Raw genomic sequence first — 25953 nt, 5'->3', positions numbered from 1 at the left:
TAGAACCCACAGTAAACCCCACAGCCCTTAATATTGTGCTTCTTGAATACTGAAGGACCCTTGGGGCTAAAACAGTAAAACAGTGGTGCATGAAGTGACAATGTGCCCAGGTACAAATACTGTAAATGCAGCATGCATTATGGGATTGTTTTAATCTAACATTTCACAAAAGAGGATCAAAATTTGGACCCGATTGCCCAGGTACATACCAGCTGTCAGCCTTGGAGATAAGTGGAACTTAACTGGGCTGAGCAACAAAAAAAAGAACTCTGAATTTGGCTTTCAGTAGAGACCACAGGTCTTCCCAAGACCTCTTCCAGCTTGACTTGTATCTTATCAGTTGCTTGATTAAAGAACATGCAGTTACCCTTTTTCTTCAAAAGAATTTAAGAGTAGGGAAAACTTATATTGATTCTTGCTAGCATTTTTCCAAACCCTGAAGGTGCAAACCAGGAGCTTGGTGGAGTGGATATTGTTTCATGAATGATCTTCCAGGAAATTCTTGCTCATAAGTTTACAAGGTTTCCCCTTAAATGCATGTTAAATTTTAGCATCCAGAATTCAATTTAACAACAATTTCAGGAAAGGTCAATCGCAGTGTGCCTCGTCTGCATGATTTTGGAATATATTAGCTGATGTGACATATTAGTGACAAGTGCTAATGTAGCACTTAAATTTTATGAAACAAAGTGAGATAAAAATGGAAAAAGTGATTTTCCAAGTCCGTCACTAGAAAGTGTCATCTTGGACAAATACCCGAGAATACACATCTTAAAATGAAAATTAAGAAAAAAAAAAGATGACGACTCCTAATCAGAGCTTGAAGAGTGAAGCAAAAAGATGCTCAAACTAACCTTGAAGTCAGTAAGGAAACCAGTGTGTTCATTGCTGAAGTTATTTCCTGTGATTTTGAAACACTTTTCTAAGTGATAATCAAAGTGAGAACATCTAATGAAAAGCCAAGGACCAGAATTCACTTGTGAAAAGCAGGTCTGTGATTATGCTGACTATATTTCCATTTCAACCTGCATCCATCAGTGCTCTTCACTTTGTGCCAGAAGTAAAAAGGAAAAAATACTGGAATGGAAGATCTTTTGTGGCTTTGGAGATTTTTAGCCTTTCCATTGGACATACATAATGATTGAATATTGAAAAGCAATGAAAATATTTGTTGCTTCTGAAGATATATATACCTGCAATCTTTTGTAAGTCATGTTCCATGTTGCTTAAACTTTCCATGATGTTTTGGTAATTTAAGATGCTTATGTTCCATGTGAACTGTTGGTCTGAACATAGTAAATATATGTGTGTTCTCTTGTTTGAACACTTGCAAAGAGATGTAAATGATTTGTGTTTCAGCCATTACCTTCTCACCAGTAGTATTCTCATCAATACATTTGATTTCATATTGCTGTAAAATAACTCGTCTTTATAAAGACTAAAATATTGTGCTTAATTTGTTTGTAAATGGCAGAAGCAGCTTGTATGCTGGACTACTTTCCTCATTTTCTGTTACAAATCTGATCATAAAAATATATATATTAGGACAGCTCTCTGTGATTTTCTTGAATAGTTTCTCATTATTCTACAATTATGCCACTGTAAACACATTTAAAGAAGTGTATTTGGCATATTTCAAATATGGAAAAATATTTTTGCACCCTTTGTTAGAAACAGATCTGATTAATTGGTATCATGATTTACAGTGTAATCTTAAAATCCAAGCAGAGAAATAACTGGTGCTTTTTCATTAGTATTTAACTAATTTATTCAGCACAATGGTGATTCTTAACATACTCTGATCAGTTCTAAGATTACTTACAGATGAAACTACCAGATTTTGGATATAGCTTCTGGGGTTTTTTTGAGGGCAAAAAAAGATTTGTTCAATTCCCTTATTTTTACCATTGAATGACTTATTTAACTATAGCAGTTTTGCATGTCAGACAGCTTTGAGTGATTTGTAGGTTGTTCTCCAGAGTTAATTATTTTGAGTAAAAATAAGGGAAGCTACATTTCACAATGGTATATTTTTTATGATAAATCATTTGATGTTGTCATCTGCAGATGGTTTCTCTGCTATCTTTGTGTAGTCTACCATTGTCACTTGGTTTAAATATTGGATTTTGTATTTTTGTGTCTCATGTAATGATTTAAAATGTGTATGATAATTAGGAATTTGTGATAGCAAGGAAACTGTAGAGAAGGTCACTAACCCTAGTGAACAATACTGTCTGCTGTAAGGTGTTTGAGACCTATTACTCATTTTTCAAACAGTGGTGCTGAGTTATATATTGAGAATATGGGAATTGCTGGTGATTTGATCCTGAAGTTACACACACTGGTGTACAGCATTCACTCAGAGGCTGGGGTTTTGTTTCTGACAGAAAGCTGATCATCACACTGGGCAAAAAGCAGAAAAGGAAAAACGAATCTTCAGATGAATTGTCTGATGCTAAGCAGACTCCACAGCAGCCACTGAAAGATGAAGACTCACAGGTAAGTGGTTGGTGCTCTTCCTTTAGAAATTTCTGTGTGTTATGTCTACTGATCTTTTTCCCCCTCTCCAGAAAGTTGCACTTCCTATAACACAGTGACTCTCACACTTCTGTGTATCTCATAGGTAGAACTTTTCATCGTCAGCCACACTTCTCAGTTGAAAATCAGAAAATCCTACAGGGTTGAATCCCTTTTCTGTAACGGGACATCAGTGCCCTGCTTGTGTCTGTTGAATTTCAGTACAGAGGCCCATAGATTTGTCACTGTAAGTACTTACACTGAGCTGGCAGTGTAAGTCAGCAGTTGGACCCGATCCTTACTTTGGCTGAGTGTGAAAATGCAGAGATTGCCTAACAGACAGCACATTTATCCTGTGAAGCTTCCTTTTTGAGAACTTTTAAAAGGGTTGTTTCAAGCTTTAATGTGTTTTTTTCTCTGAGCTCTGCTCGTGTAGAAACTGAAAGAACAGGTTTCTTGTGGTGTTGGATCTGAAGGCAGCAATGATCAATATGCTGATAGGCTCTAGTTGCTTGTGGAATACTTCTGAAGGAAATGCCAGATGAAGAACTGAAATGGTCAAGTCATTCCCTTCAGAAATAGCTCTCTTGTAACTTAATTTCTGCATTTTTTTCCATAGATTGCCCTGAAATAATAGTAACATAGCTAATTATTTGTAAAACTTGTGCACAAAGAAGCATGAATTGTTGATAAGAGGTTATATTCTATTTATGTTTGCATTAGTAACAGAATTATAACTTCTTGCTTTAGGCAATCTCCAGTAAAGTAAGGCTATGTGCTGGAAATGCACAGGTTTTTATCCTATGGCAATTTCATTCACAGAGGCAAAATCAGTATTCAAAATAAGGCTCTGTCGAGCCAAAATTAATTGCATTAGTTGATAATAGTTGTCAAAAAACAATTATGAGATACTGAATTGCCCTCTGGTGTTTCACGTATAATAATGCTGGAGGGGAAAAGGGATCAGAAGCCATTTCCCAGAATGACTTCTCACTAACCAAAGTGATAGCTTGTCTTAGGTAAAGGTTGCCTGAAAGGATCTGTAACTTTTCAGTTGTGTTCTGTTATCAGACAGACATAAATTTATAGGCCAACAAATGTGATATAAAAGACTGAAGATCAGTTCTTTCCTGGGCGTATCATGAAATCACCTGCTGGAGGTGTGAAGGGAAAAGAGGGTAGAGATAATCAGGGCTGATTATAGTGAGCTATAGATGAGGGAGAAATAACTTTTACTGCAGAACATCACAGCATTGCCCTGCTCTCTTTGAAGGAACCAGAGAGAAGCAGGAAAGACATAAATTGCTTTACTTCATTAATTAGTTTTTTCTTTAGTTTTTGAACATGTTCATGATTTTATTTTCAAAGAGCTGTTTCTAATTTCTGTTGAAAATAGCTGTTTCAAAGTTCTGGGGGGGGGGGGGGGGCAGTTTCAGGCCTTTTCCCCCCCTAATTCATTTTGCATGCTTAGTTTCACATTGTCTTCCTTAAATAGATGGATTTGTTGTTATTATTATTTTTAATGTGTGATGCTACTTCATTTTATGTCTTAGAGCCATTTGTTTATTGCCACAATTCTCAGCTCAAGGAAATACAAAAGTTTTTTTCCAAACAGCTCAGATTATGTATTAATGTGTTAGAGAACATATGTTGATGTTTTGCTAATGACTTCTTACTTTAAGAAAAGACATAGTGAGAAGAATTGAAAATGCCAGTTACATAATCTTGCATTGCTCGTGTTACCTGGTTTGTTTTTTTTAAATCTACTTCTGTCATCAAATTATTATTGACTTAAGTATAATGTAACATTAATGTGTCTTTAGACATTCTTTTTGGTGATAACACCCCATGCTGCACACACTTTATGGAAGAACAGCTAATCTACATAACTGTGGAAAGCTTATGAAGGAGTTTTGTTTTTGCAGCTTCTCTGGAAGAATGGTCATACCCATTCTTTGACTTGTACTGTACCTGTGGTATTGCTGCTCTGTACTTGTCATGTACTTGTTAAAGTACAGCTATGTCTTTCACCAGATACCAGCCAGACCAAGGGCTGAAGTAACAGTCAGGAAGAAAAGTTCCTGTGCTGCAATCTCACTGTTACTTAATATGTGCTCTGCAGAAGCCATTGTGACCACAGGATTTTGAGTTTTGTCCTATTCACAACTTGTTCTCCCAGCTGAGTACTGCAGTGTAATATAACATTGCAACCTGCAGTGGATTTTCCTGCACAAAAATACCCTTTTCTGTGTAGCTCAATATAATAAACTTGTTTTGTAGAGACTGTTCTGTTTTGCTGTTTTTATTTTAGTGATGATCAGTTCTCTAAAGCAGATTATAGTGTTTTCAAATGTTAGCTGACTAGTTTGATACTGCTATTTTTATCCAGTGAATCCAATTTACAAATTAATCTTACGGTTAAATAGGCAGTGTCTCATTCATTGGTACTGAGGGGTTGGAAATGTTATGTAATATCCTAATAATCTTAAGTATTTGCAACTGTGAGTGACAAGGAGTTACTTTCTTTGACTGAACATGATTTCTTCAGCTGGAATTTGTTGTCCTCAGATTCTTGCAGAAACCAGAATTAAAGGTTAGAGAGAGAAATGCAGAGTAAGCCAAATAATGCTGTTAAACAAGCCTTGATTAAGGTGGAGGAGAAAATACAGATCTTAACAAAGCAGCAGACTTCATTAGCTTTCATGTCAGACTTCATCAGCAATCTGACCAATATGATGTAGTGAAAATCTCCGTAATTTTTTCTATGGCACCATTTAGTAGAGACATGTCAGTTTATTTCATAGCTTTCCCTCTAATTCTGGAGTTGGATGGTAACACTCTGCTGTTATACTGCATTAGGAAATGATTGTTGAAATAATGGTGCTTGTGGGAGATCTGATTTGTATAAGCTTTGCTCCTGTACCCTTAAAAGAGTGTTTCATGTTTACTTTTGAACCCTAAAAAGAAAAGTATGGTATGCTTACATGAAAGAGAAAATAACAATTTAATTAATTGAAAATAAGTGGTAACAGAGGTACATTGTTTCATGTTTGATTTCAAATGTTGACCTCTGGTTTTTGGTACAGCTGAAGTATTGCTTAGAGTGTCCCAGAACATGCAGCTCATGTTAGGGGAAATTTTGGGTAAAACCTCTATCCTATCTCTTGTATTTCTCCTGCATGGCAGAAGAGAAGATCAAATCGTCAAGTTAAAAGGAAAAAATATGCTGAAGAAGGAGAAGGGAAACAATCAGAAGAAGAAGCAGCTAAAGTTTCTGTTAAAATCAAGAAAAATTCTGCCCCTTTACCTGCTGAACAGCCTTTGCAATTATTTGTGGTAAGTAAAAATAGGCTTGGTCTGTGGGAACTTTCTATTTGTCTCAAGTAGTTCAGTGAATAAAGCTTCTAAGTTGGAATACATTATTGTTTCTAAACCACATTTGGTGTGACATTTTGCTAAGATCCTGAAAACTAGTAGAAATTACTTTTTTACTATTTTTTGTGTTACAAACATCTGTTGATTTAATTGAAATAAAGAAAAAGACTAAGGATGGGTATATCTCAATAATTTTTATAGGCATATGAAAAAGCTCTGTTCTAATGTTACCATAACTTAGAGAAGTATCAAGTTATTTGGGGGATCTCTGCTTACTGAGGTATTTAAAAAGGACATGCCTCCACTGCCCCCAACCCTTTCAGGTTTACGCTTCACTGTTCAAACTTAGTGTCAAACCATTCAAGGTAAACAGAGTGGCAGGGAAGAAACAGGGAAAACGTGTTTATGAGATGCTTGAAAGAGTGCCAGCAGTTGTAAGGGAAGGAATGGTGGTATAGTTGTGAACAAATCAGACAAGGGGGAAGGTGACTGACTATTGCAGGCAGCTTTTACAGATGACCTCTGTCTCTGGAACCACAGCCCCAGTTGTGGCAGAGCCATGTAATCCCATCTGTGCCTCGTCTAAGCCCTGCTGGAGTTCTCAGCCATGACCTCCTCTCTGTTCCACAGCATGTTTGTTACCTGTGTGCAGAGTAGATGGATCAGACTGACTTTGTCACATGCTGGGTTTCTTTCCTCTTTTTCCACCTGTCAGTCAGAGTTCTCCAGTTGTGTGTAACTAAACTCTGAGTATGTCCAGTGCATCAGTTTAACTCGGCAGGGCATTCCCAGTGTCTGGCAAGCATCAGAATCCCCAGCCCTTTTACTGAGTGTGTTTGGCAGGTGCCCACTGCAGCTGATGCTGTTTGGACGTGCCAGACTTGCTGTGCTTTTGCATGTAAACCTTTCTGGATAGAGACCTGGATTTTAAAATTGACTCCCACCCAGCCTGTTAGGGAATGCTGCTGGTAGAGGTCAAATTTAGCTTTACTGTTCATCTTCTGACAAGCCACATGTGGTTGAAGCCTGAGAGAGAGGGCATTTAATGCAGTTTTATAATATCATTGTTTTCCTGTGTTTATAGGAAAATCCAAGTGAAGAAGATGCAGCAATTGTAGACAAAATCTTATCGTCTAGGGTAATAAAGAAAGAAGTAAGTGATTGTCATGGGATAAAATAATTTATTTGAAAAAGGGGTTTGCATCTATCATTTTACATTTCCCGTGAACGTCCTTTTCAGATATCTGCTGGGATGACAGTAGACACAGAAGAGTTTTTTGTCAAATACAAGAACTAGTAAGTATTAACAAGTTTTCATTGGATGTGTTGACTGAACTGTTTAGTATCATATTTATGTACTCAAGTTTTGTGTTCTATTTGTATAAAAGGTTATTTTGTCACCTGTTGACATTTGTCTTTTACAATTTAATCTTACATTTCTAAGAATCTGCATTATGGTAGTAATAATTTTAAAACTGAGTATTGTGAAACCAGCACTGTCCAATAAGGTGGCAGCCTTTATTTTCCAAAAAACAGAATTTTTTAGAGACGATACTTACTAAATTAGAAGATATATTTTTTAAATTCAGCAGGGACTACATGTCTGAGGCAAATTTTAATTTCATGAATTTAAAACAGAGGTGTTTTGTGAACCTAGTTTAGATGAGTGTCATGCATTTAGTAGCTGCTGGTGTAATAGTTGGACTTACTATCTCAAAAGAAAATACTTGATAGAAATGATTTTACATCAAAAGCAGAAAATAAAAAATGAAGAAAAAATATTTTCTCCATATTTTATTTTCAATTTCAGTTTTCCTATCACTACTCAATTTTTGATGCTGAAAATCCAAGCTTATTTTAAATTTTACATATGTGAATAATTTAATCAGATTTTTGCTATAATAAGTGTAATTTTTTTTGAGACTCTGGTTCCACATGTTGTTGGAAACCATTTACCTTGTGTTTTTCTGAAAGGGTAAAATCTGTCTTTTTATCTGAGAATGAGTAATCCCCAGCTGTACTTTCTTTCTAGCATATCTTTAGAAAGCTTAAAAAATGATGAAAGTACACGAAAAAGGGGGTGTGAGGCAGAAATCTGTGTACTTCTGTAATGTAATTTCAGAAGGGCTCTCCTGGGGGCAGGTAGATGCTGTAGGTTCTGGTGCTGCTGGTTCCTCCTCCTTTGACTCAGAGTTTCTCTCCCAGCCCAGGGCAGGTTCCTCTCTGCCACAGGCTCTGCTGCTCCTCCTGAGCTTTCTTTCCATGGGCTGAGCTGTGATCCAGCAGTGCCTGTGGACAGGTGGTCACAGGAGGTACATGGGAAAATCAGATCCAGTGGTTCAAGTCATTTCTGTCTTGGTACTTTCTGATAGAGGTGTCAGATTTTAAACTTGACTTGTTTAAGCTCACTTGAAATAAGCTTGTTTCTCTTCTTAGGACACATGAAAGAAATTTGAGAATCTATAGGATTCTACAGATTCCAGCTCAAAAATGCTGCCTTAACTAGGTGCTGCTAGATGATTATTTGGAAGAATAAATATTTGATCTTTCTGGAGGATTCAGTTATTTTAACTGTATATTAAAAATAGATAGTAAGCTTTTGCTTTCACCAGTGTGTTAATGTCAATCTCTGTGATTTTAGCTCATATCTCCACTGTGAGTGGGCCACAGAACAACAGCTTTTAAAGGATAAAAGAATCCAGCAGAAAATAAAGCGATTCAAAGTAAGGAAAGCACAAAGAGCTCACTTTTTTGCAGATGTGAGTATGAAATAAAAATTAAGTAAGCTTTTTTACTTTCCTTGTAGAATTATGATTAGTAGTTTGCCATTATATAAAAGAGCTGATTGTTAGGAACTAAAAATGAGCCTTTGGTGTTGGTTGCAGCAGGGAGTGGATTATTTAATGTAATTTAAAGAAACAAGTCTTCTGGAGTCACTGAACTAACCTGACTTAGGTGGTCTAAAAGTGGAATTGGTTGAGTAACTACTTAGAAGTGGTTAGGAGGGAAGGATTATGTCAGTATGGCTAATTTCTCTAGGACTTCCACAAGACAGCACTTCATTACAGAATGAGTGGATCTAGTGTCAAATCCCTCTTCAGTGAGTGTTGCCCAAGAGAACCAAGGGGGTGTGTACTTTAACGTCTGTGCAAAAACCTCAATAATTTCCAACTACCAAATTCATTTTGTGTGTGATGAAACCACGTCTTAGCAAATGCCAATTATTTTTGCCTCTCTACTGATTTTATTAATCTTTTACTGCAGATGGAAGAGGAACCTTTTAATCCTGACTATGTTGAAGTAGACCGGGTATTAGAAGTGTCTCTTTGTGAAGATAAAGACACTGGTGAGGTAAATATGTCTAAAAGCAAGTCAGGTAGATACAGCTCCAAGTAGTGTTTGACAGTTGTAATTTTATCAGCTCTCAGAGTAACACTTTAATGATTTGAAGGCTTCAATAATATTTTTAATGAGACATGACAGTCTTGTCCTTTCCTGTGCTAGCTGTGAATTTGAAAGAGAAATCAGCATTTAATAGCTTATTTTTTATTAGTATTAATAGGTCACAGTAGGGAAAGCTTAGTTGTTGACTGGCATAGATGTGAGTTTCAATAATTTTCTTGTGAGTTCTGTCAAAAGGCTGATCCCCTATGCTGTCCTGTCTCTCTGATGGTGGTATGGGGTCACTGGTAATAAAAGCTTTAGGCAGCCAGTGATTGGAAGTGCTGTGATAGCCACCAGTGAACCTTTCCCTCTGTATTTATTAAAACTCTGCTTTTTAATTTAAAGTACTTCTTCTGGAAAGCTGTTACAGAACAAAAACATTCTGAGATTAAAAAAAGAAAACAGAAAAGCAAGTCAAGCAATTAAATTGCCAAAAATCAGAAAGAGTCTGAGACAAGTGGAGATCAAAGACACAGAAGAAAGTTGTTGATTAAGGCTGTTGGAATATCTGTAGTGCTTATTCTGCTTGTGTGGATAGCAAAATGAGCAGACTTTTACCCAGCAATTTGTGCAGTAATCCTCCTAAAGCAGGGTTGAGAGTTAGAATGACTTTTCATTGTATGCAGCAGATTTGTCATTATTAAACTTACAGAAAAAAAAAATTCTCAGTGGTGTTCATCAAGCCTGTAAAGCTTTATCAGAGTTTGTTGGTTAGACCTCTGGTTTAGGAGCTCTAAAGCTATGGTTTAGGCCTAGGTAGCCTGATTTGGAGAGTGGAGGAAATGTTCTGGGTAGCACTGCTGTTAGTTCTACTGCCCTGCCCCATTTCCACAAATACCACAAATACTGTAATTTCTCTTTCCTGAGACTAGAACAGTATTTCCTGTGGGTAAGTGGGATTGAAACAGCACTCTACAGGTCTACTGAGTTGTGTGACATCTGCATCTAGACAGTGGCAGTGTGGGGTGCCAAAGATAAGTAGGTAGATAACAGAAATCTACATGGAACATGTAAAAAAGTTGTCAGAAATATGCTTTTGGTTCCAGCTCTCATGTAAGCAAGCTACTCTAATAGTAAGGCATATTAACAGTCTGTATGCTAAATTAAAAACTGATAACATTCAGAATTTTCTTCTGCAGCCTGTTATTTACTATTTAGTAAAATGGTGTTCATTGCCATATGAAGACAGTACGTGGGAGCTGAAAGAAGATGTAGATCAAGCAAAAATAGAAGAATTTGAACAATTGCAAGCTTCCAGGCCTGACTCAAGGAGATTGGTAAAATTATATCTAATTTACTTGTCTGTCTTGGTAAATCTGACTTGGTTTTCCCAACTTGAAACTTCTCTGTTAAAACATAAGGCTTATTGACATTCTGTGTAAAGCATCTGTGTGCCTTTTTACCTAGGAATAATAAAATACTCAGATAGGCATAGATAAATATTCTTATCTTAGTTGTTACTCAGAAAAAATAAAAGTATTTGCTTAGGGGAAAAAATTGAAGTGCTGTGACTTTCTGAGCTTCTAACTGAGCAATGAGCCACATATTGAAACTGGATATCACAGAACTGAGCACCTTTAAAATGAGCACAAACCAGGATGACGTATTAACACCCTTTTATAGAGAAGAGAGTTAAATTTTGTGCTTCAGCACTGAAGGGAATTAGCAAATGAGATCTGTCAAACAGGTTTTGTCATTTCTTCCTGCTTTTATTTTTCTTCTTTGTTGCTGAAGAGCTTGCTGAAAGGAAGAAAAATACATGTAATTAGGAAATGTGTTTTATCTTGAAATTATCAATCTTCTGTCTCCTAGAGCAGGAGAAAGCAAAATAGTTCTATTTCAAGTCCTGTATGTCATTGTGAGAGTAGGACATGTGTCCTGCGTGGTGTAGTACAACACTTGTTCTAACTTACTTCTTTTACATAACTAAATATGCACAGTGTTTTAATTTGGAGGCTTTGGAATTTATTTTAATGGTTTTTTCCATCTACAGATAATGACAGTAGTCACGATTAACATCTTCATATTATATTGAGTTCATTTTTGTAGTATTTATTTAAAATCCTGACATTTTGGCATGTGGGAAGAGGAGCTTTTATACCTCTGTTACCATATTTGGTTGAGAAAGGAAAAGATGATTAACGCGCAACTGTACGACTGACAGTCATCTCAGCATCAGCAACAAGTATTTTTGCTTCAGGCTCCAGCAGCTACAAGAAATTATTTGCTGACTGCAGCCATGGCAGCAGGAGCGTGGCTGCTCTGGGAGTGGAGGAGTGGACAGATGGCAGCTGGTGGGAGAGGGGAGGAAGCCACAGCTGCTGGGGAGGGACAGCTCCTGCTGCACCCAGACCTGGGCTCAGGTGATGCTGACGCTGCCAATGCAGAGAGAGAAAATTCACATGGAAAATTCAGAGCTGCCACATAAGGCCACATGAGTCTTGAGTGAATGCAAGCTTTTATAAATGCTGAGAAATGGGGAGGGAGATGGGGGGAAAGTACAGCTGGTGAGAAAAGCTCCTGCTAAAATTACTTTGCTTGAATGTGTGAGTTTGTTCACATTGGGATGGAGATATCAGAAGAGTTTTCTGCTGAAATCCTACCTAGTATCAGTCAAAAGCTGTATGATTTCACCTCTAAGTTGGCTGCTAAGCTAGAGTCCAGGTTGTTCTGGCTCCAGGCTTGGCAACCTGAGTGTGTGTGTGTGTGTGTGTGTGTATATATATATATATACACACATAAATATTTTATATATAGCCTCTCAGCTTTCCTTAGCTTGCCAGGGCCCTCAAGGTGATACACCTCGATACTCTGTTTTGTCATGTCCTTTGTATCATGACCCTGCCCAGACCTGATGGTGTTTTGATCTGATCCCTTGGGGAAATCTCTTCAGGACACTGAACCTCTCAGTTTATTTTTCGGACTACTGGCTTCCTGCATTGGCAGTGGGATGGAGTGATCAGCAGTGCAGGGCAAGTGCAGAAGGGAGAAGGCAAGATCACAGTAACTGTGTAGATGCCCAGACTGCTTCAGCATCAACTTCCAGAGTTGCTTAAGACTTCAGGGATGTTGTTAATCCCAGTACTCAGTTGGCTCTCTTATGGGTCAGCTGCCTGTTCTTAGAGCTGCCAAAGTGAAACTTTATGTAGTCTTGACATTTCATATGTAAATGAATTTTGTGTGCTGTATCATTCCTGCCAAAGTATCTGTATTCTGTTTTTTAGAAAGCGGTTGCTTAATTTAATTATGATATAGAGTTAAATTAATTTTAAAAACAGCAGTTCATAGAGAAAAATAAATACAAATTTCAGATTTTTGCAGACTATTAATTAGTAAGTGATGTTAACAGTGACACTTTACCTTTAAGGTTGAATAGTAACATTCTAAATCTAAAGTGATACACTCACAAAATAATGGGGTTAGATATTTTGTAAACATAGAGCATGTATTAATCTTTACATATATTAATCTTTCCCTTGAAGGACCGACCACCTCCAAACTCCTGGAAGAAGATTGAACAGTCCAGGGAATATAAAAATGGCAATCAGCTCAGGGAATATCAACTGGAAGGACTTAACTGGCTCCTGTTCAACTGGTACAATAGGTATATGCATGGAATGTTTTTTAATGTAAACTTTAAAATATATGGAGTGAATAATTTTTATTTGGGATGAATACTCTTTTAACTAGATGTATTGCAGTTTCTCTGCTTATAGCTAAAAGGTTGTAATTGGAACAAATTTCTCTCCCTTTGGATATGCGAGGATGTTCTATCAACAAAAATTAACAAAATGTTAAAATAATGCAGCAAACATAACTGAAAATAAATTTTCAGTGGCTATGAAAAGTTAAAGAAAAACAAGTGAAAGCTTTCACAATTGGTAAACAGCTTGCATCTTTCAAAATTATTGCTAGAAATAGTACAACAAAGTTAACATCTCCTCAAAAGTAAGGCTAAGAAATAATTTCATTATCTGTATTTTAAGCTGAAGTTAACTTTTGTGCATTAATGCTATGTGTTATGAACAGAAATATAATCACTTGGAAGATCTTTTCCAGAATTATATATTTTTTCTGTTTCTAAGTTGATTATCTGCTAATGAATCATCCTGCTTGCTGTATTTCCAAAGTACCAGTTGCATGTCCCTTTTAGAGATGATGGCAGCAGGTGTAGCATTTTACCATGCGTGTTATTGGTCTGCAGAAGGAAATCTGATCTTAATTCTCATTCAAGAAGTGCAGAGCTGTGTGACATCTGCAAACAGAGTGAAGGCCTGCGATGTATGGCTGAAGGCAAGCATGGAGTGGTGCTTCATGCAGTAATTTAGTTATAGGCATCTGTCTAGTTCTGGAATCAAAAAGGGAAGTTTGTTAATGATGCTCTTATGCCCTCCTTTCATGTGAGTGTAGCTGGGATACTTCCCATGTGTGATTTTTAGGGAATCTTCATTAATTTCCAGCAGTTTGTCAAGGTGAAATGTGCATGCAGGAAACCTGCTTAATTTAAATTCCTTTAATTAGGGCAAAGGTAGTCCCAAAAGAATATTTTTGTAGGATAACTTCACGGAACATTCCATTCTCAGGTTTTGACAGTGCTAAACCTGATGCAAATCTTTGCACAAAGGTTTTGTGCACATTTTGTCACCTTTACCAGAGAATGTTCTCAAGGATATTTTTACAGTGCCTCAGTCTTGACTGTTGTTGTAAACTGATATATTTGAGCTTTTTTTTTTTGTAAATTGTTCATTTTAGTAACAGCTTTAGGGTCTGTTCTTTCTTTGATGATAGTAACAAATATTTTTTGCTTTCAGGCGAAATTGCATTTTAGCAGATGAAATGGGCCTTGGCAAAACCATTCAGTCCATTACATTCCTGTATGAAATCCTCCTGACTGGTATAAGAGGCCCTTTCCTGATCATCGCTCCACTTTCCACTATAACAAACTGGGAGAGGGAATTCCGCACGTGGACTGACCTGAATGTTGTGGTGTACCACGGAAGTATGATCAGCAGGCAGATGATTCAGCAGTATGAGATGTACTTCAGGGACTCCCAGGTATTGCAGTGTCACTTGTGTGCCGTGGCTCACCCAAAGCATGGCTGAGGTGGCAGCAATGACAAGGGCGCTTGACATTATCTGTGTTTTTATCTTGATGAAAGTCACTTCACGTTCCAGGATGTTCCATATGAGCATCTTCAACAAATGCTTACTGAGTAAAATTTAGTGGCAGTGTTTGCAGCAAGATGTGTGTGTTGTTTCATTGTGCTGAGTAATTTTGCAATTGAATAGCAGTGACGCTGCTACTCTTGTGGAGATTAAAGTGTACACAGATGGTTGCAGTTGGGTCCTGAATTTGAAGAGCAGGGAGGAAAAAAATAATACTGATTAAGCTCTGCTACCTTTATATAGCTGTTGATTTCCTTTTGCTGGTGTTAACTGTCTGAACTTGCATTTCTGAAATGCATGCCATTAACTGGCATGAGAAAAATTTGAAACCTGAGTATTTTAAAAGGGTTTTGTTTCCATTTATTTTATATACTGTGCATAAATAATTTTTTTAAATTGTCATGGTGTTTTCTTCAAAATTGATAAAGCTGAGAACTTTTTATTAATTAGTGCTAAATATCAAAATGACATCTTGTTTGCCTAGTGAGTGATTCTATACTGCCTTGCTGAAGGCCTTACTGAAAAAAAGTTTTAATTTAGTTCTCAGGTGGTACTGTGATTACTTGCTGTAAGACCATTGACTGTATTAACAGTTTATTGATGTTAATTGACTGTAGAATTTTTTCTGTCACTCTTTCAGATTTTCTCAGCATTAAAAATGGGGTTTTTATCTACATGCACCTTTGAAACAGTTCTCTTAGATGGCTATATCTATAATTTAAAAGGGGTTAAATTTTTTCTGTTGCTTAGATAATACTGGATTTGGGTCCATGAATAATTACTCATTAGTATTAGTTAGAGTCTTACAAAGATTATTAAGTGTGAGGGTAAAGCAATTTGTAATGTAAAATCCAGTGTCTAGCTCCTGGCAAAATTTCAACAACAAAATCTGTAAATTGAGTAGATGGGAGGGAATGTAACAAATTGTGTGTGTTGATGAATTTCTAGGGCCGTATTGTTCGAGGTACCTACAGGTTCCAGGCCATAATCACAACTTTTGAAATGATTCTTGGTGGGTGTCCAGAATTAAATGCAATTGAGTGGCGGTGTGTTATTATTGATGAAGCTCACAGACTGAAGAACAAAAACTGCAAACTTTTGGAAGGACTAAAATTAATGAACCTTGTGAGTAACTACAGTTCACTATTTGGGGTTGATTTTAGTTCAAAAATTTGCTTTACATGCCAAAAAAAGACCTCTCAAGCAGTGTTTCTGAGAGATAACTGTTCCTGATATTCTTCAAACATATGTGGTTTTGATAGCTTATGCTGGTATATTTGTGATTAAACAAAATGTGGCAAGTTCTCACTGTAAGCATAATCTATTTCTGATTATACTGTTGTATAGTATTTGTTTTGATTAGGATGAAAATATAATTTAAATTTTTCTTTAGTTTTTGTGCAATGTGTTCAAATTAAGAAAATATTTTAAGCAAGTTGTTTAACAATAAAGGCACACAAGACTTGATTGTCTAGTCCAGTAGTAAATATTTTATTTTACACAGCTGAAGATTTTAAATGCCAGTGCTACCGAGTATCAGATGCACCATGACTAGTTTTGCATTTTTTATTGCTTCATTATTGCTTTCCTGTGGGTTCACAGAAGTCCTCTGAGTTGCTTTCTGGTACATACTCAGTGTATGTGTTTCACACTGTAGAGAGGGAGGATTATAAATCTGTGAATGTTACAGGCAAAGTTGAAGTGTTCACTCAGTCCTTCATTGCAGATGTAGGAAGAGAAAATTTAAAGGAAAGATACTAGAAAATACCTATTATTTCTTAATAAATCTGCTAATCTGTATTACCTGTGTGCTTAGTGACACAGAACTATTTTCATGTTTTGATGCCCAGACTTAACACAAACATTTCTTCAAATGTGTGCAGATAAGGTTATGTAAGGGTTTTTTTTTGTTTTGTTTTTGTTTTTTTGTTTTTTTCCTTTTCTAGGAGCATAAAGTGCTGTTAACAGGTACCCCACTGCAGAACACAGTAGAAGAATTATTTAGCCTCCTTCATTTTCTGGAACCATTGCGTTTTCCTGCTGAATCTACATTCATGCAAGAGTTTGGAGACCTTAAAACAGAGGAACAGGTATGAGCTCATCTCAGCTTCAGAGCTCAAGAGTTCAGGAGGGACTGCCTTTTCATTGGGCTGCAGTATGACCTTTTTTCATGTTCCAGCAAATGCTTGTGCTTCTTTTAGGTTCAGAAACTACAAGCTATCCTGAAACCCATGATGCTCAGGAGATTAAAAGAAGATGTAGAAAAAAAGCTGGCTCCTAAGGAGGAAACCATAATCGAAGTTGAACTAACCAATATTCAGAAGAAATATTACCGAGCGATTTTGGAGAAAAATTTTGCTTTCTTATCCAAAGGAGCAGGGCAGGCAAATGTACCCAATCTGGTTAACACTATGATGGAACTCAGAAAGTGTTGTAACCACCCTTATCTCATCAAAGGTAAATACAGGATAAGGAATAATTTGTTTTACTTATTTTTTACTTCTATTTAAAAAATATGTAAGAATTTTGTAGTAATTCTTCAATGTTTTCTTCGGCTTTTCCAAGGACTGGATTACGTGGAAACGTTTTTTTGATAGATACAAGACAAAACTGTGAGACATTTGCATATTTGAGGCCTTAAGCTTGAACTTGTTCTGTAGGATTTCACAGAACATTTAGAAGCAGTTATCTTATAGAAATGGTACAGCTGTTTAAAAGCAGTATGAACAAAAAACTTTAGCTCTAAGTTTTAAAATGAATGCTTCTTTCAAGTGGTACAATCTCTGTCAGTCTTCATTGCTTTTCTCACTAACAACTGGTGTTTTTGCTGACTTGTAAGAAAATACACTTCATGCTCCAAAAGTTTTGTCTGTGGTTTCAGAAGTTGTTTTCAAAATACTGTTTTTCTGCAAAGACTCATGACCCATTTAAAATATCACAAAGACAAAATAACTTTTTTGTGGTTTTTTTTTTTTTACATACAATATTTGAAAATAAGTATTTCAATTTATGAAATTTGGAGGAGGGAGCTTACCTCATTCCAAGGTGCTTTTTCTATGGTGTTCTGCTTAAATAATAAAGATGTGCTTTCAAAGCTGATAAAATAGATGTTCTTGCTTAGACTTGAGATCCATCCAGAGCTCTGTTCTGTGTCCATCAGTGTCTAAAGGAGGATATTTAGAGTACAGCACTGATTTTGGTAACTTAGATTTGAACGTACGTGGAGATATTTGTGAAGATACATCTGTACATATGGAAATATATATTCTTTGATAGGTGCTGAGGAAAAGATCCTTGGAGAGTTTAAAGAAACATATAGTCCAAATGCTCCTGACTTCCACCTGCAAGCAATGATCCAGTCTGCTGGTAAATTGGTTCTTATTGATAAGCTTCTTCCAAAAATGAAAGCAGGAGGCCACAAGGTCCTTATCTTCTCTCAAATGGTGCGCTGCCTTGATATTTTGGAGGATTACCTTATACATAAAAGGTAAGACTCATCTTCTATATCCTGTAGTACATTGTTCTGTGTGAATGGTAGTGCAGGATTAATGACAGCAGCACACCAAAACTTTGAGTTCTGTTTTCTTCGTTTGCTAATCAGTGTGTAACTTTGTGTTCTGTGATCATTTGATCACGGCTAATTAAAAACTTCAGAGAAAAAATTAAGAAAGGTTGTCCAGTTTGAGTAAACCATGTGCCTTCAGTCTGTTGCCTTTTCCATTAAATATTCATTTATGTATATACTGTTTCTACATCTTCTGTCAGAAATCAGGTTAAGTTCACACACACTGCTTGTCCAAACCCCAGGAAGCACTGAATGTGTTCTTTACTTACACAATGTTGAACTGGGACCAGATGGGTCCAAGATACAGCTCCATACTTCCAAAGGAACATAAACACAAAGTGATAAGCAACTGGGCATGTGTGTATAAGTGCAAATGTTCTTACTGTCTTTGCTAAATTGACTGCTTTGAATTTTGCATCAGAGCTGAACTGCCAGCCATAAACCTGCTCCTTAGGCTGGCTTTTACCATCACATGTAGTTGCACCCTGTGAATATTACAGACTGTTGACTCCATGGAAACTAAATGCTTATTTGAGCATGTGACTAAATAAATGCGTAAAACCTTGAACCTCAAACTTGGTTACAATTTGTAGTTGCTGTATCAACCTGAAAATCTAAAACAAGGCATAATTCTTGTTGTTTTACCAGTGGTTTTGTTGCTATGTACATACTGCTTTGAAGTGTGTAATTGTCAGTGAGCTACATCATAGTAACACAGAGTTAACATGTTGAAAAGCAAGAATTAATGTTAAGCCTTCCTGCACCGGATACTGGAGTACGGGATAGTAGATTATTTTAATATCTGTTTTAGTGATAGTTTTATATTAAAGCTGACTGTTTGAACTAGGAGTGCAACAGTTTCTGTTTTATTTTAAAAGATTAATTTTAACTTCATAGTAGTAGTCATAATGCAGTATGGAAGGTGTTCCTTTTCTGCAGCGTTGTTACATCTAGACCAGTGAATCATATCTACAGGTGGAATCTTTTGAAATCCATAAAAGCTGGAATTTGCTGTGTGCTGCCATTTGATTAGAAATGTTGGAGTGCACACATGATCAGACTTAGCACTTAACAGAATTCAGGCCTGTAGGAGATGGATGGCTGCCTGCCAGAATGCCTGTGGTCCTGTGGATTATCTGCTGTGCCATTTTATAGCTGATGAGAAGAAAAATAGTTTTGAGGCTTCTTGACTACTAGATACACATTCAGCATCTTACTCAGTTTACAAGTACAGAAGTATTTACTCCCTTTTTAAGCATTTTGCTTGATTTCAGATGTTTCAGAGCAGTCTTTGTAATTGTCAAAGGTAACAAATTACAGTTTTACTTCAGGCTTGAAAATTTGCTGCATTTAGTCTAGGAAGCCTTGATAAAAACTGTTAAGGATGCTGTCATGTCATTTTTGTTCCATTTCTCTTAACAGTTACAGAATCAATATGCAGTTTGTGCAATCACAGCTCACCAAGTTCAGTTTTCTGCTGATTGCTTGGTTACCTTTAATGTGTGCAGACAATTTGTTATATATAATACAAGAGTTCACTGTCCTGCTTCTGTGACCCTAGGCAGGGATCCAAGGACAAATACATGAAAAACTTGAGTGTCCACACAAGACTTCACTTTAGGGTGTGTTTTAATGCAACTAAGTAATACAAGTATAATCAGGTAGTTGCTTAGTGGACAAAATGCAGAAGAACTTGTCTTAAAATGCTCAGTGTTTGGACTTGCTGACGTGCATTGGTGTGCAAGCTCTGACATGATTCTTGGTTATGTTACCCACTGCTAATCAGAGTTAGTCTTTATCACTTTCCTTCACTGAAAAGAATAAATGTGTAAGCAGCAGAGCTGTTCAAAGGCTCCAAGTTATAAAAGCCTTTGTGATGCTCAGGGTTGCCTGTGGCCGTTTGCAGGTACCTGTACGAGCGCATCGACGGGCGCGTGCGGGGGAACCTCCGGCAGGCTGCCATCGACCGCTTCAGCAAACCTGACTCGGATCGCTTCGTCTTCCTCCTCTGCACCAGGGCTGGGGGTCTGGGCATCAACCTGACTGCAGCAGACACCTGCATCATCTTTGATTCTGACTGGAATCCCCAAAATGACCTGCAGGTAAGTTTCTTTGAGTGTGGTAGAGAGCCCTAATTAAACCCGATGGATAAAAATTTCGTCCCTTTGAATGTTGTCCTTGTTTGAACACACATAACTGTGAAATGTTCACGTTTTTAAGGCATGTGTTTAGAGTTTTTTGATGCCTTCAATTCAGAAGAGATTTCATTTAGTTGGTAGCTTTCCTTTCAAATCAGTTACTTTTTGAAAAATATGGAACAGGTGAAATCAGTGATTTGATAAAACCCTTAAGAATTGATGACACTGTGAACCCAGGGGCTGTATTTTGCATGCACTTGCTAACACAATTTATGGAAACAGAGGTATTCAGTTGAAATATACAGGACAGGATTAATATGCATTAAGAAAAAGTGAATTAATCAAATACAGGAATTGGATGCTGAGATTGAAATAATTCTCAAGTTGCAACTCCTTTACCATTTGTATCAGGAGATCAGATGACTTTAGGAGCTAGCAGGTCTTTTTATCTGGTGTTACTCCAAGGGAAGTACCAGTTCATTAGTACCAGCATTCAGCACAGGTCGTTCATCTGCATTTTTCTTGCTTCACTGTGTTTGGAAAACTGTTCACAATGTGGAAAATATCTGATAGCTTCTATTTGCTTAAATGTGTGTTGACTCCTTTTGAGTTCATGCTCCTGGTTTTGGATTGGGCTACAGCAGAAACAGGTTTTTAAAAGATAAATGTGTTATTCCTAGGTAAGTCTGAATTCTAACTGCCCTCCTCCCTTCCTTCCAAAGGCTCAAGCCCGATGCCACAGGATTGGTCAGAACAAAGCAGTGAAGGTCTACAGACTGATCACACGGAATTCCTATGAGAGAGAGATGTTTGACAGAGCAAGTCTGAAACTGGGACTGGATAAGGCTGTCTTGCAGAGTATGAGTGGAAGAGAAAACAGTGTTGGTGGAGTATGTAGATTTATTTCCTGAAATAACCTTCCTTTTGCTTTTGTAATCGTGGGAATTACATTAAATTACAGAAGCTGTCACTTTTCCCTTTTTTTGTCATTTGCATCTCCATTCTGTTTTCTGATGTGCACTAGCAATATAGCTGATACAATTTTAAATCTAGTCACTCTGATAAATCTTGTACTGTTTCTTGCCTCATAAAGTTCAAGGTAGACAATGTCAAAGTTAAATCAAGGAGAAAAGTTTCTCTTTGTTTCCTTGTATCTTCTCAAATTAAGATGTGTTACTTTAATGTAAGTATGAACAGCTCAATGTGAGCTGTTTTAAATTTTTTTAAAACATGCTAATCATGATGTTGAGAACAGCCAAAAGAAAAAAAGAGGCATACTTTTAAAAATGTGTGCTTGTAAGCACGTAATTTATTATTTCAGCAGTCAGCTAAACTTTTCTCATGGCTGTTAATACTCCAGATTTAGGCTTATAGATCATAAGACACAGTTATGTTGTGGAAAGATGGGAAAGAGGAAGAGAAAAGACTTCAGGGATTTTTTTTTCTTGACTGTCTAAAGCCGATTTTATTTGTTCAGATCCAACAACTCTCCAAAAAGGAAATAGAAGATTTGCTTCGAAGAGGTGCCTATGGTGCCATTATGGATGAAGAGGATGAAGGCTCCAAGTTCTGTGAGGAAGACATAGACCAGATTCTGCAGCGTCGGACTAAAACCATCACGATTGAATCCGAGGGAAGAGGCTCCACGTTTGCCAAGGTGCAGAACAGCAGGGTGTTCTAGTAAAGAGCTGTAAATGTGACTGGATCTTGTAGAGCTTAGGCCTTACTTTTAAGTTATGTGTTTTCTTGTGTTTAACGTGTGTGTGTGTGTGTGTTTTGTGTGTGTGGTACTTTGTGTTCTTGCATCTGTATGTTTTTTATCGTGCACATAAAAAACCAGATTGCCACAGATTCTGTGAACGCCAGGTGCAAGGAGTGTACTTGAGCAAAAATGAGTAATAGATCTGTGCTGCTTTGCAAAAGGCTGGGGTTTGTGTGAGATGTAATGAGCTGCATTAACCAAGAATATTAAAACAAATTGTTTATTGATCTATTTGTATTTAGATACATTAAGGGCAGGGGAAAATATATATGACAATAAGGTTAAAAATTGTCAGACCTATTCTAAAAATGCATAAACAAAGGATATATTTTGAACCTTGAGCTTTTTTGGTGAGAATTGGAGAAGCAAAATAATAAAACCTCCTAAAAGAGCAATGAGTGGAGATGCATATATGTACATGGGAAGGGGGCTGAGAGTAAAATATCAAGAGCAAAACTGAGCTTGGGATATGGGCACTTCATGAACGCAATTTTGAGGATTCCAAAAGAATTAAAAAGGCAAAGAAAAAAGACTTAAAATACTGTAAATGTATATTTATATTCTTAAGTAGCAATATTTTAAAATATCATTTATTTATATGTTTATTTAGGTTTTCTTATATCTTGCCAATTATGGCTTAAATAGGAAGTAGATTTCTGAATATCATCATCACTGTCTTTTTAGCAGAAGAGTTGGACATTTTTATATGTATTTACTCTGTTCCCAAATGCAGTGTATCAGGGTTTTTTTAATGCCTTCTGAAATTAAGCCAATTCCATGCACTCAAGCTTTGATTGTTGGCAGCTTAAACGCCCCTTTGAAATTTCCCTCGAGCGAGTACTTCTGCATGAGATGAAATCCCCAAATGCTGATAAGCCTCTTCAAAAGATTCTTTTTTCTTCCATTTGAGTAATTTAGATTCAGACTTAGAAGCAGAAGAATCTTGCTGCTTAATGTTCTTCTCTCCTGATGGTGCATAAAAGTTCATTAGATTTTTCTGATATGTTATGGATCTGATTTTTAAAAATTAAGGAGGAGGAGAACTTTTGAGTTGCTTTGCAGTGTAAGTAACTTCCGAAGTCTTAACAGCTGCTTGGGAGATTTTTGATGAAATAAGGTCAGGCAATCTTCAGAGCAGTGGGGCAAACTACAAACTTTTGATGTATGGTGTTGGTAAGCTTTAGTTTTATTTATTTATTTATTTATTTATTTATTTATTATAGGCTAGTTTTGTTGCATCCGGAAACAGGACTGATATTTCACTAGATGATCCCAACTTCTGGCAGAAATGGGCCAAAAAAGCAGAAATAGATATCGATGCTATCAGTGGTAGAGTAAGTAGTTTTTTAATGTGTGTTTTTTCGTATGTGCTTGCTGTTGAATTCTGAAATAGCACTTATGGGATTTCTGGTGCTTTTCGATTAATATTTCAACAAATCAGACATTTTGTGCTGGCTTACTTGTGCATGAACAGTCAGCCTGCTGACAATTGTAGCATTTCCTATTGCACTGTCCAGAGAAAAATTTGGATGTTTCTGATTTTTGTCAAAGACCTGAAAATGATTTAAAGTGTGGAATTCTCTGTATTTTCCCTGTTTTTCTGTCTGTAAGTCTTGGACTGGAATCTGCAAAATAAATGACTAAGACCTGTATAAATTTTATAATACTGAAATCTGTGACCTGTACTTGAAGACATTCCCCAGGCATTTGATTCAAAAAGGTCTCAGTGCTCTTTTTCTCTCACAAAAACTGCAGAGTAGTCGGAGTATTCAGATCAGATGAGACTCTCTGTGTTGTTTGTAACTAATGTACTGGCATTAGCATATGAAACTCATTTTTTGTTGCCTTAAATACACTGAATGTTTTACTTGCTCCATGGGTGTTCAGTGTCTTCAGGAAATAGCTGTGAATGGCAAGGATAGGAACTGTTTCTGGACTGAAGCCGCATACTTAAGAAAAACTCACCAACTGTTTTACTCACAAGGTTTGTTTGCAATTTTGCAGAACAGCCTTGTTATTGATACCCCAAGAATCAGGAAACAAACTCGACCCTTCAGTGCTACAAAGGATGAGCTGGCAGAGCTGTCTGAGGTGGAGAGTGAGGGTGATGAAAAACCCAAGCTGCGCCGGCCCTGTGACCGCTCCAATGGCTACGGAAGGACTGAGTGCTTCCGTGTGGAGAAGAACCTGCTGGTCTATGGGTATTGTGTACATCCTTCTTCCTTCTCTGAAGTGTTTTAAAAAGACTTCCATGTAGTAAATGGTATTTGTGGAATAACTTAACTCTGTATTGGCAATAACCTGGTATGTGTGTAGAGAATGTATTTAGAACAGCGATTTATCATGCACCCCTGTAATAAATATTCCTGACAATTTGCAGTTAAAGAAACATTAGGAAAGAAGGGTAAAAATCCTTCTTCAAATGAGATTATAGCATTTAGCAAGGGCACTACAGGAGTCTCTCTAAAAATCATTACAGTAAGTGCTGCAGGCAGGCTCAAGACTCCTTAAAAAATGTCTGAAATAAAGCCTTAGTAGGTAACTTGATTTTCATAATTGTAGAACATCTTGCACTTCTGTGAGGCACAAATAGGAACTGAGAATCTAACCAGTTATTTTAAGCATACTGAAATCAGATAAGTTGATTTGGAAATCAAATCTTAGGTCTTCTCTCACCCCTCTTAAAAGAAAAATAGCAGCATTCTTGTCAGAATGAGTTCCCATCAGTTTTATGTCTTGGAAGTTTAAAACAATTGTCCATATTTTTTAGTAAAGAGGCACTTTTTGTTTAAAACTCTGTTTTATTCAGGTGGAGTTATGTTGGAAATGTTAATTTCTTATTTCTACACAGTGACTTAAGCTGAAAGAAAAAGGTTGAAAGTGAAGTATTTTAGAGAAAAATTCTCTTTTGTAAGAGAAATCTGTAGCTACCCTGGTATTTCACTTCCAGGTGCTGATTTGTGTTTCACTTTGGAATAGGTGGGGTCGATGGAGAGAAATTCTGTCCCATGGTCGCTTCAAGAGGCAGCTGAATGAGCATGATGTGGAGATAATCTGCAGGGCCCTGTTAGCCTATTGTCTTGTTCACTACAGAGGGGATGAGAAAATAAAGAGTTTTATATGGGATCTCATCACCCCAACAGAGGATGGGCAAACACGAGAATTACAGAACCACCTTGGTAAGGACTTCATGTGTTTCTGCACTTAAACAGCCTCATATGTGTGTGCCTGTGGTACTGGATAAAAACAGCTCAAAACCCTCTCTGAACACATCCTTCTTGGAATAAATGGGATTTATTTCAAGCACACAATTCAGCTGATGGGCAAAGAAGTGTCATTGCTGCTTTGCCTTGGATTTGATGGCTTACCCAAATGGTGTTCAGTGTGAGCTTTCATTTCTTTTCATAAGAACTTCTTCTGTTTCATAATAGGTGACAGACAGCACACTCCTCTTTTCCCCCTCTCCTGTTTGTCTTTACTGGTGATGTGTACTCCAGAGATGCTCTGAGACACAAAAAGACTCACATACAGAGACTGGTGTTAGTGTTGTTCCTGCACTGCATATCACAGTAGCTGTATAGAATGGATGTAGGAACTGTATGTATTGTGGGCATCTATATCTATACCTGTAATATTTTACATTATATAGGCTTATCAGCCCCTGTGCCTAGAGGAAGAAAAGGAAAAAAAGTGAAGACCCAGGCTAGCACTTTTGATATACACAAAGCAGAATGGCTTCGAAAATACAATCCAGAACATCTGTTGCAAGATGAAGGATACAAAAAGCACATAAAACACCATTGCAACAAGTAAGCAGTAGCTGAAGTGTGAAGTGTCTTTGGATGCTTGTTTTTAATTCAAGTTTCTCATTGTCTTAGATTTTAAAATTGTTGTGGCAGTAGGAAGAAAGAAGTTTTAATGGTGTTAGTTTGATTAGAATAAATAGGTCATGGTGTATTTGGAGGTGAACAGATGATTTCACATGT

The 25953-nt window shown here is 37.0% G+C and overlaps 1 protein-coding gene across 6 annotated transcripts in view; it reads left to right on the top strand.

Moving 5' to 3' along the window:
• Positions 1-25953, top strand: part of CHD9 (chromodomain helicase DNA binding protein 9) — a 71692-nt gene that overhangs the window by 26960 nt on the left and 18779 nt on the right. For all 6 annotated transcript variants that reach the window (XM_062500333.1, XM_062500332.1, XM_062500331.1 and 3 more), the window contains 20 exons: positions 2388-2499; positions 5704-5853; positions 6977-7045; positions 7133-7188; positions 8534-8651; positions 9157-9243; positions 10476-10613; positions 12819-12940; positions 14148-14391; positions 15451-15627; positions 16449-16592; positions 16704-16959; positions 17779-17989; positions 19974-20169; positions 20928-21095; positions 21683-21862; positions 23191-23301; positions 23972-24168; positions 24947-25146; positions 25617-25776. In XM_062500333.1, coding sequence (XP_062356317.1) covers positions 2388-2499; positions 5704-5853; positions 6977-7045; positions 7133-7188; positions 8534-8651; positions 9157-9243; positions 10476-10613; positions 12819-12940; positions 14148-14391; positions 15451-15627; positions 16449-16592; positions 16704-16959; positions 17779-17989; positions 19974-20169; positions 20928-21095; positions 21683-21862; positions 23191-23301; positions 23972-24168; positions 24947-25146; positions 25617-25776 — 3096 coding nt within the window. The remainder of the gene's footprint in view (positions 1-2387; positions 2500-5703; positions 5854-6976; positions 7046-7132; positions 7189-8533; positions 8652-9156; positions 9244-10475; positions 10614-12818; positions 12941-14147; positions 14392-15450; positions 15628-16448; positions 16593-16703; positions 16960-17778; positions 17990-19973; positions 20170-20927; positions 21096-21682; positions 21863-23190; positions 23302-23971; positions 24169-24946; positions 25147-25616; positions 25777-25953) is intronic.

This window comes from Cinclus cinclus, chromosome 11, assembly GCF_963662255.1.
Source record: "Cinclus cinclus chromosome 11, bCinCin1.1, whole genome shotgun sequence".
NCBI classification, from domain to species: Eukaryota; Metazoa; Chordata; class Aves; order Passeriformes; family Cinclidae; genus Cinclus; species Cinclus cinclus.
This window is presented reverse-complemented; position numbering and strand designations above follow the sequence as displayed.